At 39.3% G+C, this 22,537-nt stretch overlaps 1 protein-coding gene and 1 pseudogene across 3 annotated transcripts in view; one reads left to right on the forward strand and one right to left on the reverse strand.

The window, feature by feature from the left end:
- Nucleotides 1-5,837: 5,837 nt before the first annotated feature.
- The window catches only part of CLPX (caseinolytic mitochondrial matrix peptidase chaperone subunit), a 43,254-nt gene continuing 26,554 nt past the window's right edge, over nt 5,838-22,537 (forward strand). For all 3 annotated transcript variants that reach the window (XR_002830410.1, XM_006093392.3, XM_014459772.2), the window contains exons 1-3: nt 5,838-6,128; nt 13,109-13,269; nt 14,177-14,294. Coding sequence is in view for 2 of the 3 variants with exons in the window: in XM_006093392.3 (XP_006093454.1) it covers nt 6,050-6,128; nt 13,109-13,269; nt 14,177-14,294 (358 nt within the window). In the remaining variant the exon portion in view is untranslated. The remainder of the gene's footprint in view (nt 6,129-13,108; nt 13,270-14,176; nt 14,295-22,537) is intronic.
- On the reverse strand, nt 15,195-19,491 carry LOC102442688 (annotated as a pseudogene).

The raw sequence follows: 22,537 nt of genomic DNA on the forward strand, positions 1-22,537 counted from the left end.
CTCTATGTCTTGATTTCCTCAGCTGCAAAACTGGAACGCAGACAACAATACCTCACTTGCTGAGACTCAAGATGAGAATAGAGTGAAAGTGCCTGGCCAGTGTGGCTCAGTGGTTGGGCGTCAGCCCATGAATCAAGATCTCACCTGTTCCATTCCCTGTCAGGCCGGGTTTCTGGCCAATCCCTAGTGGGAGTGTATGTGTGCAGGAGGCAGCCGATCCATGTTTCTATCTATCCCTCTCCCTTCCTCTCTCAAAAATCAATAAAAACATATTTAAAAAAATAAAAGAGAATAGTGAAAGTATTCAGTATAGTCCTATACAGTGCTGTATTATTTGAATCTCATACTACCTATCGACATAAGCCCTTTTTTTAAGTCCTTATCTTTTAAAATGTAAATGTTGAGTTCCTGTTACGTGCCTGGCAGCATCAATGTCTGATTACTAGTATCTGAAGGATCAGTGTTCAGCCATAAAAAAAGAAATGCCTTTATTCAGAAGATACAGTGATTCCCAACAGAATGATGGCTCTCTGAGAGGCTGTACCAAAATCTTTGGTGGAGAGGTAAGATTTTTATGATTAGAGAGAGACCAAGATGGCGGCGTAGGTAAACACCGGAGACCGCTGCCGCAAACAACCATTTCAAAAATACAACTAAAAGACGGAACGGACATCACCCAGAACCACAGGAAGGCTGGCTGAAGAGAGACTCTACAACTAGAAGGAAAGAGAACAGCAAACTGAGGCTCAGAGACTCTAACCTATAAAACATTTTTCACTTAGCAACTCACAGTGTTCACAATCTTAGGAGGTAGAATCAAGTATTAAAGGGGGAAAAAAGACTTTTATGTAAAATGGAGACATGTAAAGTTATGTGTCTTCAGCTATGTTGTTCACAAGAGGTAAATAACTCAAGATAAGGAGTGGAGTAGATCCTGGAAACTATTTGAGCTGGAAAATTGCATTTGACTTTCTTTTTAAAGCATCATTAACCTGTCAGAACAGAGCTGAAAGTATGTGTGATGTGAATGTATTTTGTTCCAAAGAGTTGATAAGATGTGGCCACAGGTATTTCTATCACTCTTCTAATAGAGGAGCCATTTTATTACAAGGAAAATCTCAAATGAATCTGTTTCCAAATCCATAACTTGTGGGGATGGCTTGATAGGAATCTGGCCAGAGGTTATCCATGAATTGCCAAGTGAGAGAGAAGGGTCCTGGTGTGCCTCTGGAACCTCATTGCCCTTTGCCCAGATGCCAAGCTCAGCTCCATCTCATGGCTATGTGGCTATACCCTGGAGCAAGGACACTGTCCCAATGCCGGAGCTGACCGGCAGACCCTGAATGATGGATGAATGATTACTTGACACACATTTCTGTGAAAGAGAAGGCTAAGGGGCTGATTTGCTTTAGGAGCAAATAGCCTTGATTGCCTGCCTTCTTAGGCTTTTATTGTAACAACAGCTTGAACTAAAATTAACTATTAGATACAATCAGCAGGGTAAGTATCCTTGAGAAAGCACATGCTTCTATAAGGTCGGGTTTGAAGACTAAACATAGAGATTCCAGTAAAACACCCAAGAGCTCGGACTTGTTGGGAAAAGTCAAGGCAGAGGCTGCCGCCTTCACAAGGTCCCCCTGAGAGGCCCTCAACCTTTCGGAGAATCTTCCTTACAGACTTTCTAACCATGTCCCGTGCTTCCCCACATCCCAACCTGTGAATTTCAGGTCAGGGAATGTACACTTGCAAAATGGAACATGCTCCTTTGTCAAATAGTCACGTGGTTCCTAAAGAATGATCCTTTTGCCGAAACTGGTTTGGCTCAGTGGATGGAGCGTCGGCCTGCGGACTGAAGGGTCCCAGGTTCGATTCCGGTCAAGGGCATGTACCTTGGTTGCGGGCACATCCCCAGTAGATGTGCAGGAGGCAGCTGATCGATGTTTCTCTCTCATCAATGTTTCTGACTCTCTATCTCTCTCCCTTCCTCTCTGTAAAAAATCAATAAAATATATATGTAAAAAAAGAATGATCCTTTACATTCGAACCCTTTCCAATATAGATGTTATTTTATTTAAACTTAACACTCCTCTAACAAACAAAAACCAAAACAAACAAGCAAATAAAAACTTAACACCCCTCTGTGCTCAAACACCAAATGGGAAGTCTTGGTATATCTCTGCCGGAAGCCGTTCCACCCTTGCTGCTTGACACAGTCGCTGTAGGGAAGAAACATCTGCACAGCATATGTTTCAAGGGACCTGGCGTATATGGCATACTGTTCTTAATATGTTTGCTCCCCTTCTTATCGCTATGTGTTATAACCAGAGCCACCTCCCGGAGAAAGGTTGTTTCCCCAGGTGGGAATGTTTCCCTGGAGTTAGGGATTAACCGGGCTAGCGAAGGGAATAAATCAGTAAAACCCCTTAACTACGAACAATCACGCTTAAGCTACATAATCCTTACTTAGGCCATAGAATAGAAAAATCTCCTTCAGTTATTTCCTAATAGCTTAACAGTAGAATAATAGGATAATGACCTTGGAATAGAGACAACAAACTAGCCCTTATAATGGAACACAGAGACTAACCTAGAGAAGATTAAAATCAACAGAGCTAGATAGAGATAAGATTTTTATCAAAGGTCAGATAAGAAACTATAAACATAAAACAAAGAACTGTAGAAGGTAAAAGGAGGACCCAAAATATATGATGATGTAACTATAGAGGCATGCTTATAGGATCAAATGGTATAAATACAGATGTAACAGGACAATAAACTGAGAACCTGGCTATGCTGATCATTTGAACGCTGTCTCCGTGTTCTTCATTCTTCACCGACTCTGTCCACACCTTTGGGAACCCCTGGACCGCTGGGGCTGAACCCCGGCAATCTCCATGGTACAAGTTCCCCAATTTGAACACAACTATAAGACCTACACCAACAAAGAGCCTAGTACACAGTTAGTGTCCCAATCCATGCTTGTTGGGTGCTGATCCTAATAATCAAGGTATATTCTGACCTACAGAGCACAGATTTGGGGTGATATATTGAAACTACCAAAATCATGTTGCCGGTGTGATGAAACCATCACCAGTCTAATGCCAGAGCCACATGACCCTTGTTCACATTACTGAGAAAAAGTTAAACAGTTGTGTACAGATCCCTTTGTTTTTGTATTTTCTAGGGCAAAGTCTACACTCTTCTAATCAGGAATCTCCTGGGAATTTCTTCTGAGACACTCAGTCAGTTGGATTAACCATTGTACAAAGTTGTGTCTATTAACACTCACTTCTTTGTCAATTATAATTTGCTCTGATTATATGACAGATTTTCTGGCCTAGGTATATAATAAAATACCTGCCTTCAAAGAGCTCATAGTCGTTGGGATACAGGCAAAACAGAAAACATCAGCCCATAAATAAAATGAAATGCTCAATTGTCCTGCGAGTAACATAAGAACATATTACACAACAATATAAGGATATTCTATGTCATCATATCAGTGGAATATATATATATATTTACTTACTGTCTTATATTTCCCCACTACAATAGAAGCTCCATGAGGGAAACATTTTTGTGTGTATGTGATTCAATGTTATTTCCTCAGTGCCCAGCATGTAATAAATAGTGCTTAATAAATAGTCATTGACAGAATGAATGAGAAATCCAGCTCTTAGAATAGACAGAGAAAGGGAAAGCTCCATGGAGTGCTCCCAGATGAGCCTTAACTTCATTAAGCTTTTATTTAGCTTGCTTTATAGCAATCTATAGATTTTATTTAAAAATTCATTATTTGTAGACTAAGAAGTGTTGTAGGCATTTAGACAGACATGAGCAGAGCAAGAACGATGAGCCAGGTAGAGAAGGTCACCAGGATGGAAAGCCCCAGGTGCCTAGCAATAGACAATCAATTGTAGGGTGGGACCTTGTCCCCGGGATGACTTTCTCTCCCCTGGCATATTGCTGGTTGGGCCATTGTGTGGTTTGGACCCCCTGACCTTTTGTCCTTAGAGAGAATATCTGTGCCTCAGTTGTATTTCAGCTCCAGGCCCAGATAAGCAATAAAATCAGCCATAGCTGGCCCTAGCCGGTTTTGCTCAATGGTTGGAGTGTCACCCCTCCGACTGAGGGGTCCCAGGTTCAATTCTGGTCAAGGACACGTACTTCCTTCGGTTGCAGAATCCACAAAATATCAGCTGACATCAGGACCAGCGTGATCTCCTTGGCCACTTGAGGGTCCTTCCTGGACTCTGAATTATTTCCTAGCCAGAACCCAAGTACCAAGGTTGCTGAACCCAGGTTTGATCTGACCCCACCGGTCATACAACTGGTGCCATTCCTGCCACCTACAACAGAAAGAAATGTGCATATAATTGAAATAGAAGGTAGGGGAGGATAAATATTTAAGTTGGGTGTTAGGATCCATGTGACCTGCTTAGGTCATTGCTAAAAGGAAAGGTTTGTCCTAGAATCAATGGTTTTGAAACATTGCTTTAGAGCTAAAGAACTCTATTTCCAAACAAAACCCTAATACATGAAACAGATAAACAGATAAAAGCAGAGCTGTTTTAATTGACCTTGGGGTGGAATAAGAGATAGAGGAGGTCCTCTTAGTCTCCTCACCCCCACCAGAGAGCAATGGCTTCTGAAGGATTCTAAGAACATAATTTGAAAACACTGTATTGAGAGAACTTTAGAGTCTTTCCTTCCTCAAAATTATATTAATGGAGGCAGCTGAGGAAGACCTGGGCGCTGGTTCTGGTGTCTGCCACTTTAAACTGAGGGAATACCAGGAGTCAGCTCCCTTAGAAGAAACACAACACCACGTGCTGGGCCTGGGCCAAGGCCAATGCCCCTTCCTGGGCCAGACCCTCGGAACTAGAAGCCACATTTCTCTAATCCAAGACTGATGAGGGCTAAATAGCTTGGGTGGCCTAGTCCTGACTCTAGCTTGCCCAACTCCCCCCAAATTCAGAACTAGAAGCATCCAAGATCACTTGGCAATTTCTCTGGGCTTCTGAGTTAATCAAAATCTTAATACACAAATAGTCTGGCGCCAACTCAGATGGGAAGAGTCTGATTAATTTGTCACCATCCTGCACCTTGTACAGGGTCGATCTGTTTTAGTTGTCCAGAGAGGAACCAGCCATGCAGACGGAGGACTCAAAGAGAGTTAATGAAGGAACGATTTACCAGAGTGTGATCAGGTTGAAGGGAACCATCAAAGGATTGTAAAGCAGTCAGGGACTAGCAACAGTACTGGCTTATAAAACAAAGAGAGCCATCATCCAACAGTTGTTGCTAGGGGGACTCGGTAAAAAAAAAAAAAGCCACTTCCATGTTACAAGTAGGAAAACAAGGAGCCAAGATATGGAATCCCCACGAAAGGAATTTCTGAAACATCCCGCGGCAGACAAAGGCCTTTAAAGACTCCACTTGGGGCTGGCTAAGCCACCGGTCTCACTTTCATCTTCCCTGCCACCAATCGAAAAGGACCAGGACTTGACTGCGACGGGTTAGGACTACAACTCCCGGCCTGCATCTCTGTGTTTACCTCCAATTTTTTCCCAACACTAGGATTAAAGTTGCTTCCGGAAGAATTGCCTTTCGGGACTTGGAGTTCCTGCAGTTAGGGCCAGCCACCATCGCAGCGTGCTCATTGGCTCCGAGGTCTCCGCCCCCTTCCCCTCGCCGTACGACGGTGTCTCACGTACACACACGTAGCACGTGCCAACGCCCCTCCCTAGGCCTAGGACGCAGGCGCGCGCACGCTCCCCGGGCCCGGTAGGCGGGTGTGGGGTGGGGGGTGGGGAGGCGGAGGAGGAGGAGGGGAGGGAGGGAGAGGGGTTAGGTGTCTACAGTATTGGGTACACGACCGAGGGCCGCTGAGAACGCGCAGACCTGGCTTCCTGGCGGGCGAAGTCTGCACTGAGCCTAGGGGTTGGCGGGAGGGTCCGGAGCCTGGTCAGCGCGCCCTGCAAGTAGGAGTCGGGCCCCAGAGACTCGGAGGAGAGCCGGGGAGAAGCCCGGCCTAGGCCCCGCGGAGATGTCTGGCTGCGGCGCTTGTAGTTGTGGAGCGGTCGCCGCGCGGCTCATCACTTCCTCGCTTGCCTCCGCGCCGAGAGGTAACGAAGTAGTACTTCCCCTGAGCCTTGGGGCCCGGGCTGTCCCGGCCGACGGTGGGGACCCGGGGAGAGCCAGAGGCCTACCCATGGCGAGAGAGTGCGGGATGCGCGGCGCTTCGCCTGGCGCTCTGCTTTGCCGGGAGAGCGGGGCTCTGCCAGCCTCTAGGGCAGCTGTTCCTCAAACTGGAAGTAAACTACGGTGCTCCCCCGCTCGCGCACTTTCCAGCCTCCGGACTTGAGGGCCAGAATGGGGCCACTTCGCAGACACCCCGAAAGGCACAAAATGCTCCTCCTCTCGTTAAAAATGTCCCCAGGCCCTACGCAAAGCTCCTCCAAAGACTGCTGCCTGCCCCGCTGCGATTCCTCGTCCGGAGCGCGACCGGGCTCCCTGCGGGCCTGTCGGGAGCTCAGAGGAGGCTCCGGTGGGGGGCTGCCCGGTGGGGGCCGCGGGGCGCCGGGCCGCTGTCCCAGCCGCAGGCCGCGCGGGGCGCGCCGAGTCACTGCCATTGTGCGGCCGCCGACGCCCGCAGGGACGCAGGTTGCGGGAAACTTGCCGGGGAGCGGCGGGGGCTCGGGAAATGGTTCAGGTGCTCAGGTCTCGGCAGTTGTCATCACAACTGGACGGTCTCCTAGTCTCTCCGGGGCGGCGCTGTTTGTTTGCCTCTCCTTCTGTTTATCAGCAGCTGTGAAAGTGGCACTGCAGCCGGGAGGTCCCGGAAAAGAAACCATGTTTTCTCTTCCCCGAATTTATGACTCTCTCAGGCTGGATCCTGTTATAATCACCTCACTTCTAGACACACCCGTTTCACTTTGGGGTTGACAGCTTATGACCCTTGGATAAATTTTTTAAAAGCCCCCTTTTTCTAAATGTTAGGTTAATGATAAAATTTTTGTTGTTTACTACATGTGCATTTTTTCTGACAGTTTATTTCACAGAGGAATTAAATGAGCATGAGGGCAGAAGCATTTGTAAAGTGATATATAAATGTAAAGGAGTGAGTTTAGTCCCAAGACTTTGTTAAACCTGAGCAAGTACATGCCCCTATTCCAGGAATTTGAGTTGCAAACACTTGAAAGTGACAGATTTAACCCTTAGAGTGCCCGGGAGCTTGATCGCGCTCCTCCTGTCTTTCGCCAAAAGTGCCAAAAGTGCCGGGAGCGCTGTCAAAGCTCCGAAATGGCGTCCAGTTCTAAGTCTGCTTTTACTTTTATTAGTGATGATGATATTGCTAAATATGTCAACGTAGTAAAGGTTTCCTTAAGTTTTTGAATATGTAACTTCATTTACTTGCGATTCATAATTTTTTTCCTAAACTGTAAAATCAGCAAAAATGCCTTGGCAATTTTAGTATAGTCCCTAGGGTATTGGTTGGCACTCAAAGGGTTAAATGTTTTCCTTGACATGTGTTTGTTGAGGGCCTGCTGGGCTGTGTTGGCGCTGGAGGTAGAATGGTGAACAAGGCCTCACCTTCAAGTTTCAATCTGGTAGAGCAGACAATAATATTGTTTCTCGGAATGGACAAAGTATATGTGTGTTCAAGGTCATTATAGAATTTCATATTTTTACATGACAAACAGCAAAATACTTTTCACATTGATTTAAGACTTTCCCAAAACATAATTACATAAAATGTTTATTTTTCATAGTAGAAAAGTCTAAACTTTTCTATTAAAAGTCTATAATAATATAGAGATATTTTCTTTAAGGACTTAAAAAAACACCAGGAGGATTATTTTTATTCAAAACTCCTGAAAAAAAGGAAGAAAGGCAAAAGATAGAAAAATCTGAATTGAACTTTAACTAGTTTATTCTTATAAACAGTAGAGTTAAGAATTTCAACAACATAATAAAAACAAAAGAACTTGATCAAATTAGTCTTCTAACACAAAATTGTAAAATGAATTAAGAATAAAAGGGGACATTTCAGAGCTCTGAAGTACAGTGTTATTCTTTATTTCCATTGGTCTGTCATGTTAGACTTTAAATATGTTATATGGTAGTTTGAAAAATTATTTGGAAAATTAAATTTGTCATCCTAGATACTGGATCTATTTTCTTTTCCTGATGTCCTATGTGTACCCAGTTTAATGTGTTTTTCCTCATTAGTTTCTTTGAATATGAAACCTATGGTAAAGAGAAATTTTAAATATTTTTTCTACCCACGTCACGTGTATTTTTAAATTTTAGTGTATATTTTAAAAAATGTGCTTTGCATGTATAAGTAAATTTGTTTTCTAAATATGTGTATTCAGAAATGCTTGATTCCATTTAAAAGATTCTGAGTGGCAGTATTTGGTCTGAATTTGGCTGTGAGAATTGTAGGATCAGAATTGTGATTTCTGGCTGCTTTCTGTCCTTGTCTGTTTAAAAGGTGTTACCTCATGAAGCTGTAATGATATGAAGATGCTTGAACATGTCCATAATTTTCATGATTGTTACATAATATGCCTAGACTATAATTTTAATTCTCTCTTTCTCTGTAGTTAAATACAGTACAGTTTAAGTAAGGCAAAGTGAATAAATGATACAATATCTTTATTTCTTTTTTTTTCAATATCTTTAGTTCTTAACGTTTCTGTTTTGTTGGCGTGTTCATCTTCAGAGCAGCAGACTAGCCTTAGTGAAAACCCGTCAAACATTTTTAAATTTGAGGAAAGCTATCATAGGAGTGATGCTATTTTTTTTTTAAAGAAGTATTTCAAATTCATGAAACAATAACCTGGGCATAACATGAAAATTTGAGGTTAATAAAAGCAGTAAGCATGTACTAAATTGCTGATTTTGTTTGTGAGTTTTGAATTTTCCCCCAATTTGTGTTAGAGGCCAAGTGTTTAAGTGATCATTTACCTTGATTTGCCATTTCATCAATCGTTATGCACTTAAACAGTGTCACAGCAAATAGTTTAAATTTTTCATTAGTTCTATATTTCTAAAATATAAATTAAAGATTGGTCTATCTTTTAAACTGAATCATTTGTATGTTTTGGAGGATGCTTAATTCAAGATTGAATATAGGCAGTCAAATATTTAAAAGTTGAATAAATAACTCACCTACTTTGTAATAGCCCGAAAATAAGTGTACCTTATTCTAATATTTCTTTTTAAAAACACTTGCTCTGAAACTCAGAAAGCTTTATCTATATAACAGAAGTTTGTAAATGGTTTAACTTTTAACTGTCTTTTGTCATGGCTGCCAAGTAATCTTTTGAAATACACTTCACAAAAATACTTTTCTTTTTGGCTTTAGGATTTTTTCATTTGGAGTTTACAGGCCTCCAAAAGGGTCTGGGGATAGAATTCAGAGGTTCCATGAACTTTATTTTCACTAATCTTGATGTGAAATACAGCATTTCCTTCAATTCTGAATGAAGGCAGCAAATCTACAGTAGCCGCAGTATCTGAATTTGTCACCAATCAAAATTACAAATATTTTCATGTCATTACAGTTGCATATATCTCAGAATATATTGTTTATACTTTTCACATCTTTGAAATCATGGTAGTTATAATAGCTGTTAGGTCTTACTTAATTCTGTTAGTAAAGAAGAATATTTTTTAAATATTTTGATAACTTCAGTATAATTGGTTTTCTTTATTGTGTATTCTATACATTTAAAAACATTCTGAGAAGGGGCCTGTCTGTAGGCTTCACCTGACTGCCAAAGGGGTTCATGGCTTAAAAAGGGTTAAAAACTCCTGATTAGTTTGCTGCAATGATTTCTGTGAAGATTTATATGATTGGTGAATGGTTATTTAAATTGTTTAGAAGTACGTACAGTGGTTTAAACGTGTGGTTTCCAGACCAGCAGCATCAGTATCACCTGGGAACTTGTTAGAAATGCAAGTTCCACCTCATACCTTCTGAATCAGAACCAGGGAAGGTCCCCTACTATGTTTTAACAAGCTCTCCAGGTGATTTTGATGCGTGCTCAAGTTTGAGAGCCATAGGTTTAGTATTAATGGCATCTTGTTGGTATAGCAGCTATAGCCCATAGATTATAGAAAGTTAAAACAGCACTACAGTACCATACCATTAGGGCCAGCAAAGAAATTCTTAAACTTTGAAGTTTAAATGACACAAACACGTTTTTCAGATAGTATTTTCTGGGGTGACTGTATAGTTGCATTAATAAGTTATTTAAGGGGACTTATTTTTCTTTCTATTCAAGTAGACTTTAAAAGGATTATGTTCACAGTTTTTATTTCTCTTAAATTTCCAAAGATAATTTCCTTTCAGCTTATTTTCTAATATTAGGTACTGTAAATTGTTAAACACTATTTTAAAAGATATATTTTATTGTAAATGGGAAAAAATATATCCACTGTATGTGATAATTCAGGGTTGTTTTGTCTAAACATCTAAGTAAAATAGCCTCACATAATTTTGTTATAATTGTAGTTTTCTTTTTGAATACATTGTAATGGCTCAATTTAAAAAGCTAGATTACATAGATTATAATTTTATTTTGCTACCTTTCATTTTAATTTATTATGAACATTTTCATACACACACAAAATAGACAATGAACTGCCAAATACCCATCACCCAGCCTCAATGTCCATTAACTTTCTGCATTTCTTGATTTCCTCTCCCCATTATTTTTTCTAGACTTGATTTTTATATTGTCATAGTCTTTAAATCATATTCTGTCCTTGGAAAAACATTAAACATGTTTAGCTTAAAATGTATGAACTACCTTAAATCTCATTTTTATGAGGGAGTAATGGCAATTGTCATTTACTGCAAAAAATGAAATGTTGCATTTGAAAAAATTTGAAATGTCTTTTGAAAACATTACTTAAGAGAAATCATCAATTGTATTTTTTAAAATTAATTTTCAAGTTTAATAGTGTTAAGCAAAAATAGAAATTGGGGTGTCAAACTTTAAACCGTTTTCGGTATTTATATAGAGATGAAAAAATTTGGTTCCTCTTATTTGTATCTTTGCCGAGAAGTTTGATGCATTCAGTTTTGTACTTTGTGGAACAGATGATGGCCTAGGGCAGCAATTTTCAACCTTTTTCATCTCATGGCACACATAAATAATTACTAAAATTTTGTGGCATACCAAAAAACATACATTTTGCTGATCTGACAAAAAATAGGTATACTTCTGATTGATTTATAAAAAATAATAGTAATTACCTACCCTTTTTGCTCCAAAATGACTTAAAGTTTGTGTGTTTATTTTTTAAATTTGTTGATTTTAGAGAGGGTAGAAGGGAGAGAGAAACATCTTATTTATTGTACCACTTATTTATGCATTCATTAGTTGATTCTTGTATGTACCCTGACTGGGGATCGAACAAGCAACCTTGGTGAATCAGAATGATGTTCTAACCAACTGAGCTACTCAGCCAAGGCTCAAAGTGACTTTTTAAAAAATCAGGTGCATATACTTGTATATAAAGCTTTCTAATACCAAGAATTAACCAGTCAGACCCAACCTTATGCGACGTAACCAATAAGATGCAACTCTGTTATATGGCCTATATATTTATGGTTCAAGATAAAGCATTCACACTGGACTGCTGTTGTTATGTTGGCTGTTGTCATTTTTTTATTTAACAATCTAAGGGAAAAGAGGTCAGTGCCCCTGCTAAATAGTCAGGTATTGCACATTTTAGAAATTCTTGTGACGCACTGGTTGAAAATCGCTGGCCTAGGGTGATAAATAGCTAAAGAAATTAGTTATTCTAACATTGCATACTGTTGGAAAATTGGAATTAATAAACTAGTTATATAACTAAGCAATTTATTTGTTTGAAGGACTTAATTTTAAACCAGTTTTTGGCTTTGGATACAATACATACATATGTGCATGATCTCCTAAAAGCTCTAACAGGTGTAGAAATAAAAATTTAAAGCCTGAGTTGAGAATTTTGCAGGGAATTAAATGAGGGAGGCAAAAAAATACAATATGTATCTTAAATTTATTTGAATATTAACATAAACACACATACCCTTTCTGTTGTTTATTTTATTATCTCCTAAGAGCACTCTGGTAAACTGATGGGGAACTTCCTTCTTGGCAGTTCATTAATGTAGGTTAGCTTATGCAAGGTTCTGAATATCCCTTCAGTACTGAAATATATGGCATTTTGTTTAATCTAGGATCATTCAATTTTCTTGTGTAAGGAATACTTTTAAAGACCAGCTTGGGAAATGCTGCCTCATAGTATGCAGTATGGCTCTTTTGTTGTTGCCTATAATTTATTTTGGATTTATTTTGTATTTATGTAAGAAAAATGAGGGGTCAGCAAACAATGATCCCATGGATCAAATCTGGCCACACCCATTTGTTTACATATTGTTTACATTTACTTTCCTGTTATAGGCAATAGACTGAGACTATGTGGCCCACAAAGCTGAAAATATTTATTATCCTGGTCCTTTACAGGAAAAGTTTGCTGAATAATAACTTACATTCTATTAAAGAATTTTAACTTTCTGTCAGAAAGTTAAAATCCTTGAAAGCAGAATGGTGGTTACACAGTATTTACTGAATTCTATTTTTTTCTGTAGGATTGAAATATTTCATTAGGCCAGGCTGAGGACCCCCCCCCCCCCCCCCCCCCCCAGTGCACAAATGTCGTGCGCCAGGCCTCTAGTATAAGAAGAATAAGAATATAGGACATAAATGGTCTTTTCCCCCTACAAGCAAGGCAGATGTTGAACTACTTATCTCAAACTTTGAGTCACTCATTGTTATGACCTTGGTGGTCTTTCCTCACTTCCAAAAGACAGGCTTGGGAAGAAAAAAAATTTTTTACTCACCTGGAATCTGTCCAAGGCCCAGGTCTGGCCTGTATTTGAGAGGGCTTTGCCTCTAATGATATTAGTTTATTTACCAGTTTGTACTACTGTGAAAACTAACTTTTTCAACCTCTTGTGCTTAACAGATTTTTGTTTCCAGGGTATTTATTGAAAGAATGTTAATATTTGATGTACAGACTAATAAATTTTTTATACTTTCAGGTATTTCTTGTGGTCGCATTCATATACCTGTTTTAGGAAGGCTTGGGACCTTTGAAACTCAGATTCTACGAAGAGTTCCTTTTAGAACCTTTACAGAAACACCAGCATGCTTAGCCTCAAAAGATGGAATAAGTAAAGATGGCTCTGGAGATGGAAATAAGGTATTGGCATCTATGTACATATTTGAGTTCCCTTGTTTAAGCAATCTATATACATAAAAGCCTAAGCAACTGTTATGACCGGTTGGGTTGACCAAATGACCGGTTGCTATGACAAGGCACTGACCACCAGGTGGCAGACGTTCAATGCAGGAACTGCTCCCTGGTGGTCAGTGCGTTCCTACAACCAACCTCCCGCGGTAACACCCCTCTCCCCCCCAAAAAAAAGCTGTAAAGTAGCTTCATTAAGTAACCTATGTAATTAGTCTGTAGGGTTGAATTAGGAATAGCCATCACTTCCTACTTTCATACAACTTTTACAACTCATAACTGTAAACCCCACTTCATCCTCTACTAAAAATCTTGGATATCTTTATGACAATGCTGGGCTACTCTGTAGCTAGCAAGTAGATAATTGGTGATTGTATTGGGTCAGTGAATTATCAAATTTTTTATTATGTTAATTTGACTGACACTTGAGTTAATATTAAATGCGAGACAAAATGCTTGGTGCTTTCATATTTGTACTTAATCCTAACAGTGACTCTGAAGTAGGTGATATCTTTATTTTAGAGATGAAAAAAGTTAGATTCAAGAAAGTGAAGAATCACTACTTGCCATGGTAATAACACCCAATTCAATTTAATTGAAATGTAGTTTTATATTTACAGAAATTTTTTTCCTAGTTCTTATTGAGTCATTAAAAGAAAACTTTTTATTATACATGATGGCACATACCTACATGTGCCAGCAATAGTAGAAATATCAATTATGCAAATGATTTCATTCTAGAAATTGTAAAAATTGTAAGATTAATTATAAACTATATTGTTTATATTTGTTTACATATAAAATGGTTGCCCGAAATTAATAATTGACACTCTCCTTTTTCCTTCTCCAAAACCTTTAGAAATCAGCAAGTGAGGGAAGCAGTAAAAAATCAGGCTCTGGGAATTCTGGGAAAGGTGGAAACCAGCTACGCTGCCCTAAATGTGGTGACTTGTGCACACATGTAGAGACCTTTGTGTGTAAGTATTACTTCTATTGTTGTTCTTTTTCTCTACCTTTTCTATAAATTGTTAACTGCATAGAAATATATAAATTATATAAACCGAGGTTATTTTCTTCCTGAACTTACATGATTCTCTCCTATGTTCACCAGATACTAAAAATCCCCAGGACTAGTAATATTTTACACTGTGTATAGGAGAGAATTTAAGAAAACTACTTGCTTCTTTATTTTGGTTAAGTGTTTATTTTAAATTTGGATCTTAAGAATTTTTTATTATACTTTATTTGTTTGTATTATATATTATATCTGTAAAATAATTCAAGTTTATTGAATGAGGCCCTGGCCATGTAGCTCAGTTGGTTAGAGCATCATCCTGATACGCCAAGGTTTTGGGTTCAGTCCCTAGTCAGGGTACATACAAGAATAAACCAATGAATGCTTAAATAAGTGGAACAACAAACTGATGATGTCTCTCTCTCTCTCTCTCCCCCTCTTTCCCTCTCTCCCCCTCCCTCCCTCCCTCCCTTCCTCTCTCTCTAAAATCAATTTTAAAAATTTATTGAATGAAAGGCTTTGCTTATAATTTATAAAACAATAAAAAAATAAGTTGTTGAAGGGGTAGCATTTAGTGAATGAAATAATATAGTTCTGGGAGGAGGGATCTGTGATTGATACACATTTGATTGAAAAAAGAAACTGTATTAGGTTACCATGCAGATATATACCACAGTCAAATGTAGAAAAACACAAGAAAGTATAAGTTCTGTGATCCCAACAGGGTACTCTTTCTTTGATATAAGAACACCAAATATTTTTAGAAGCTAAAGCTATTAAGTTCACAGAAGTGCAAAACACTAAACAAAAACACTTTATTTTTAAGAAAAAAGTACATTTTTTTCATTTTCTGTTCTTGGCCTCAATTTTCATTCTTTCCAGTGGAATCAAAACCTCTTGAACCCCTTTCAGTGTCATCCAAAACTTGAACTTACTCTATTTCTGGTTTTAAAAATCCATTCACAAATGAGCTGTGTAATTTGGTCACCCTTTTTTACTTCAAACTTTTCTTTACCAAAATTAAACAGTACAACAAGATTTGCTATAATTTTCATTTATGACACCAGCTCCTACATCTGTGAAATGTTTGCAGCTAAGACAGAACATGAAACTACTCTTCCATAGCACCCAGAAGGAAGAGCTATCTGAATGTTGGTTTTCGCAAGGGTTTTCTCTATAGGTGGTACTGTATAATCATAGGCACTGTACCGGTCATAGCCTGCTACCCATGCAGATCCCTTGGTCGGGCAGTGGCATGCTCCAAAAGCCCGGCAAAGCCACTTGCTGAGAGATGGCAGGTATCTCTTCAGAGCACAGCATGGCAGAGCAGAACAAGAGTGGTGAGGGGGGTGGGGAGAGAGGCAGAGGGGGAACGAGAAGGTGCAGGGTCGGTTTTTGTAACCATTAAGCTATACAAGAACCAAGGCTTGCTTATTCTGTATTTATTATTCTGTTCTTCACCTACCTATTGATCGTGTCATAAAACTGGAGAAGGGGTGCCGAAACCGGTTTGGCTCAGTGGATAGAGCGTCGGCCTGCAGACTGAAGGGTCCCAGGTTCGATTCCGGTCAAGGGCATGTACCTGGGTTGCGGGCACATCCCCAGTAGGAGGTGTGCAGGAGGCAGCTGATCGATGTTTCTAACTCTCTATCTCTCTCCCTTCCTCTCTGTAAAAAATCAATAAAATATATTTAAAAAAAAAACAACTGGAGAAGGGGTCATTCAAATATTAAGGTGTTTTCCTTCTCTAAGTACTTTTCAGAGGAGCAATGCTCTCAATTCTAGAAAATGTCTGATAATCATGATTCAGACACTAAGAGAAAGAAGAAAGTAACAGTCCTACTTTTGCTTAGTGTCAGTAATTCTCTCTGAAATGGAACAGATATTTTGTTTAATGAATCAAATAACTAATTTCCTATATGATCAGAGTTAATGGTAATGACTTGAGTAAATTACATTATACTAACATGTCAGCCTTCCTATACAGTCCAATTATGAAAAGGTTGATGGTAAGGTGTGGCAGAAGTTTCAGTTTCTGATTATTAACTGGAGAGGATTCTCTGTATTCTAACCCAAATAACTTCAGTTTCACATTTATCAGTGCTATTAATTGGCCACTATATGAAAAAGTACTATATGTAGCATGTTTTTACAGTTTTAGAAAGACTTTAAAGTAGTTCCATTCTGTAGCTGCAATGTTAGAGGTTCTGTTTGTAGTTTTTACCTAGTAAGAGGTCAAAGAGAAAAATCAATCTGAATGAACAGTAATTTGAATTGCAGTATAAAATGAAAGTAGTAGAACTGGATGATATAACTTCTAAATAACATTTTCTATTAAAATTTGGTGTGATATACTAAAATTCTCAAAAATCTGAGAATTGCTCAATTCATAATGGTAATGTCATATTATATATATTTTTTTTTAATATATATTTTTTTTTAATAAACTAGGTCCTCTCAAGATTAAGTTTAGTTTTCTTTTATGCAGTGTTTTCAAAACCTGCCAGGTCACTGTTGTTTAACAGTGATTAAGTGAACACTTTAAATATTAAAGCTATTTTTTTAAAAAAATGAGCACTGAGGGTGATTGTTAACCATAGATTCCCTCCTTCCCTAGAGATTAACATTCTGTAGGTATTGGGTAGGATCCTAGAATCTGTAAATATAATAATGAGACCAAGTGTGGAAAACACTATACACTAATCAGCTCAGTTCTGAGGTGGTCTATTTTCTTTGGGACTTCTAATGGGGGAGGGGGATGTGGAAGAGAAAAGTAAAAGAAGAATACATACTCAAACATCTGTTGAGTCAGACACACTGCTGGGCTCAGAAAATTCACAGATGAGCATGACACTGTTCCTGTTCTCTGATCTTTACTACTGAGGAGTAACAGGCCCCAGCAGTGAGACTAGGCCCTCCTCCTTTGGTTTTTTTGACCCATAATAAAAGTCTCTTCAGAATGAATCCCTTTTGAATGCAGTGGATTTTCTGTCTACTTATTGAAAATTTGGTCATCCTAGTTCTAAATAGTTTTGTTTTATCTTGGGCGATTTATTTTATTTAAATCTGTATTTATATAGTTATTAGTTCATAAACATCTTTTTAAAATATTTTTAATTGATTTTAGAGAAGAAAGGAGAGAGAGAGGAAACACTGATGAAGAAAGAGAAACATTACTTACTTGGTTGCCTCCTGCAGGCCCCCCTATTGGGGATGGAGCCTGAAACCCGGGCATGTGCCTGGACCAGGAATGGAACCGATGACCTCTCAGTGCATGGACCATTAGTTCAACCAACTGAGCTACACTGGCCAGGGCCATAAACATCTTTTTATGTGCTTTTTGTCACTTATAGTTCTTTTATGAATGGCCTGTTTAAGTAATTGTCTACTTTTTTGTCATTTTAAATTATTTTTAATTACCTGAGGAATACACGTATATGTCCCTCTTCATGAAAAAGTAGAGCATTATAGATAAAGTTAAAGATATATTTTGTAATATATCTTCATTGAACATAAAACTTTTTAAAAGCATAAGTGCTATCATATTCAAGTTTTTGTTTTCTTTCAACTCAGCAATGTTTTGAGAGCTATATATGTTAATACATACAGATCTAGTCCTTTTCCTTTTTAAGAATTTTTTTGAGGTTTTAGTTTCTTGTTTTTTTTTTTAATCCTTACCCAAGGATGTTTTTTATTGATTCTAGAGAGAGAGGAAGGGAGAGGAAGAGAGAGAGAAACATCTGTGTGAGAGAGAAACATTGATCGTTTGCCTCCCATATGCCCTGACGGGATTGAACCCATAACCTTTTAGTGTCCAGAACCATGCTCCAACCGACTGAACTACCTGTCCAGGGCTGTGTCTGACTTCTTTTATTTAGCACTAGAGGCCTGATGCACAAAAATTCGTGCAAGAGTAGGCCTTCCTTCCTCCAGCTGCCGGCACTGGCTTCCCTCCACCGGCTTTCCTTCGGCACCCGGGCCCTGGGCTTCCCTTCTCCAGCCGCCAGCAGGCACCCAGGACCCAGGCTGGCTTCCCTCGGGCTGCCCACAGGCACCCAGGGCCAGGCTGGCTTCCCTCCGGCCCCAGCTTCGTCATGAAGGACTTCCGGAATGACACCCAGAAGACACCCGGTTTAATTAGCATATTACCCTTTTTTTATTGTAGATATTTTTAAGGTTCATTTGTGTTGCATTATGTATCAGTCCTTCATTGCTTTTTATGGTTGAATAGTAGTATTTCATTGTCCACTCATCTATTGATGGACATTTGAGTTGCTTCTACTTATTAGCTATTATGAATAATGCTACAATGTCCAGGCCAGTGTGGTTAAGTGGATAAACATTGGCCCACGCACTGAAGGGTCATGGGTTCGATTCCCAGTCAAGGGCACTTACTTAGTTTGCAAGTTTGATCCCTGACCCCATTGGGGTGCATACCGAGCAATGTGTGTCTCTCACATTTTTTTTCTCTCTCTGTCTCTCCCTTCCCTTTCTCTCCCTGTTTCTCTCTCGCCTGTCCTCCCTCCCTTCCACTCTGTAAAAAAAAAAAAAAAAAATAAATTATCTTCAGGTGAGGATTAACCAAAAAAAAGCAATGCTACTATGAACATTTGTGTACACATTTTTTGTGTTTTTACTTGGGCATCTGCTTAGGAACGGAATTGCTGAGTGAAATGGTAACTGTTTAGCTTTATTTAAAAAAATTTATTTTTATTTTTTATTTATTGATTGGGGAAGGGAGGGGGTAGGGAGGGAGGGAGGGAGGGAGGGGGAGAGAGAAAGAGAGAGAGAGAGAGAGAGAGAGAGAGAGAGACAGACATCGATTTGTTATTCCACTTATTTATTTCTCAATTGGTTGCTTCTCGTATGAGAGAGAGAGAGACATCGATTTGTTGTTCCACTTATTTATTACTCGGTTGCTTCTCCTATGTGGCCTGACCTGGGATCAAACCTGTAACCTTGGCATTAACCTTGGCGTATCAGGCGGATGCTCTTACCAACTGAACTACCTGGCCAGGGCCTATGTGTAGCTTTTTAAGAAACTGCCAAACTGTTTTTCAAAGAGACTATACCATCCTACAACCCAACTAACAATGTATAAGGGTTCCAATTATTCCACATCATTTTCAACACTTACCTGTCTTTTTTATTGTAGCCATTATAGGAATTTGATTTATATTTCCCTAATGAGTAAAGATATTAAGCATCTTTTAATGTGTTTATTGGCCATTTGTATGTCTTTTTTGGAGGAAAGAATAGTATTTAAGTCCTTTGTTCATTTTTATAAGACCAGTGCTCTAATCCTGAGCTATAGGGCCCACTCCTATGTTCATTTTTAAATTGGGTTGTCTGTATTGTTAAGTTATGAGTTCTTTATATATTTTGAATGCTAGACTCTTATCCAGATATGTGATTTGCAAATATTTTCTCTCATTCTATGGGTTGTTCTTCCCTTTTAAATGCTGTATAGCAGGAGTGAGCAAATAGTAAATATTTTAGGCTTTGTGGGCCATATGGTCTCTATTGCAACTATTCTCCTTTATAGTTATAGTGCAAAAACAACCACAGACAATGTAAATGAATGAGGACGCTGTGTTCCAATAAAACTTTGTATATGGACACTGAAATTTGAATTTCATAAATTTTCATTGTCATTTTTAGCTCATGGACCTTGCTGTATATATTTAATCTAACAGGTTTGTTTGTAGTAATGTTTGTTTTCTTATAGTGGTATTACTCTTGCTTGTCTTTGTTGAAATAAAATACCATTTTTATAGATACCATTATGAATATATAGAAAATCATCAGAAATTGAAATTAAGAATAATATCTAAGAAAGTTGATTATAATGACTAAGATATACTATTCTTTAGCCCATTTAAAAAATAACTTGTCAAACATGAATAGACTCCCCTCTTTAATTTAGAGCCTTTAGTTGTTTTTATTTTTATGTATGTAATACTTTTTGAATGCTTACTGCACTTATCTGTCTCATAGGGCGGAAAATAAACTTTTCTGCAGTGTTTTGGAAATTTTGTATTGGACCCTGAAACTTGTTTAAAATCATGAGAAACTTTCATTTAAACAAATTTCCTAAAAAAGTTTTTACTAAGGTAGACTTTCTGTTGTTGGCATACTATACAAGCATGTTTACTGGGATCAGTATTCTGTATATAAAGGAATATAGGATACTTGTAGTAATCTTTTAAAGAAAAGAGATTTAACCCAGCCAGAGTGGCTCAGTGATTGAGCATTGAACCAGGAGGTCATGGTTTGATTCCCAGTCAGGGTACATCCTGGGGTTGCAGGCTCTGTCCCCGGTGAGGGGCATGCAGGAGGCAGCCGATTGATGATTCTCTCTCATAATTATGTTTCTATCTCTCTCTACCACACACACTAATAAAAGGGTAATGTGCTAATTAGACCGGACATCTTTCCGGACAAAGCTACGGTGGCAGGGGCCAAGGCAGAGGCAGTTAGGGGCGATCAGGCCAGCAGGGAAGGGCAGTTAGGGACGATCAGGTCGAGAGGGATGTCGGACATCCCCTGACAGGTCCCGGATTGGAGAGGGTACAGGCTGGGCTAAGGGGCCCCCCCCCACATGAATTTCGTGCACCGGGCCTCTAGTATATATATATCTAAACTAATAAAAGGGTAATGTACTAATTAGAGCAGACGTCTTCCTGATGTCCATCCAGACAAAGCCCCAGGAGCTTCGAGGGCCTAGGGCCAGCGGCAGCACGGGAGAGGCGTGCTGCGGGGGAGGAGGCTTCGCCAACGCGAGAGCAGGAGTGGAGGTGGGGCCACCGTGGGAGCGGGAGCGGAGGAGGTGCCTCCCCAGGAGCAGAGGCGGGGCTGTGGGGCCAGGGTCGCGGGAGCAGAGGAGGCAGCACCTCCACGGGAGCAGAGGAGGCGGCGCTGCCGTGGGAGCGGGAGTGGAGGCAGGGCTGCGGGAGCGGAAGTGGGCCTAAGCAGTCAGTAGGACTTCCCCTGAGGGCTTCAGGACTGTGAGAAGGGGCAGGCCGGGCTGAGGGACCCCCCCCCCCGCCCCCCCACAGTTCACGAATTTTCGTGCACCAGGCCTCTGGTATATATATAAATAGAGGGTTTTAGCTGGTTTGGCTCAGTGGATAGAGCATTGGCCTGTGGACTGAAGGGTCCTGGGTTCAGTTCCTGTCATGGGCACGTGCCTGGTTGCAGGCTCGATCCCAGTTGGGGGGCATGCAGGAGGCAGCCAACTGATGGTTCTCTCTCATCATTATGTTTCTATCTCTCTCTACCTTTCCCTTCCTCTCTGAAATCAATAAAAAAAATATTTTTAAAGAAGGTTTTATCCCCTTATAATTTAACAAATTTAGATTTTTGCTCTTAGTTTTTAAGAGTAAAATATGCATTGCAATGCTTTTTTTAAAAAAAAATAAGCATTTCAATAAATAAAATTGAATCTTTGAATTTGGGTATAAGTTGAATATGTTTCAGTGTAAAATTGTATTGCAAATATTCAAGTGGAATTTAAGCAACCCTTTAACAGTAAGCAAAAAAGGATGATTGTTGATGTTTAATCTCTTCCCCTTTGACCTAATTTCTTTAGAGAAATGTTTTGTTTGTATGTTCTCAAGCCAGATTTTCTTGTCACACAGCCTGAATTAAATCAGAGGCTTCTCTGCCCTTTAATCCTTGCCCTGTTTACCATCACTAACAATTGTAAGCTGGTGCCTCATAAAATAGAGGCACTGACTTTTCCCTGTTGATGGGAAATGGTGATCATGTATTTGGGCTTGGGTTAATTGAAGGTACTTGGAATAGTTTGATATTTTCTTTAGGTAATCATTCTGTCTTCTGGTTTAAAATTTGCTGCTATAATTTATCCTGAATGAATTTTTAATTGGCCTGTGTTTAAGAAGGAACACCTAAGAATCAAATTGATTGGATTAATAATTACATTTATGTTTCATTTGTGGGATTGTCTATTGTATAAAATTTAGGTTATTTTCTGAAGATTTAGGTGTATTTGCCAGTGAAGTTTTTCTTGTAATCTGTGTTATAATATTTCCAAAGGAGAGAGATTATCATATTTTTAAAAATTATTTTAAAACTATGTTTAGTTTTATTAAAATTCACCTTAGTTATATTACACAAAAAATATATTACCTAGACCTACCAACATGTAACTAGTTTCTATGCATCTTTTGCTTTGAATCTGTG

This window comes from Myotis lucifugus, unplaced genomic scaffold, assembly GCF_000147115.1.
Source record: "Myotis lucifugus unplaced genomic scaffold, Myoluc2.0 scaffold_115, whole genome shotgun sequence".
Classification (NCBI taxonomy): domain Eukaryota; kingdom Metazoa; phylum Chordata; class Mammalia; order Chiroptera; family Vespertilionidae; genus Myotis; species Myotis lucifugus.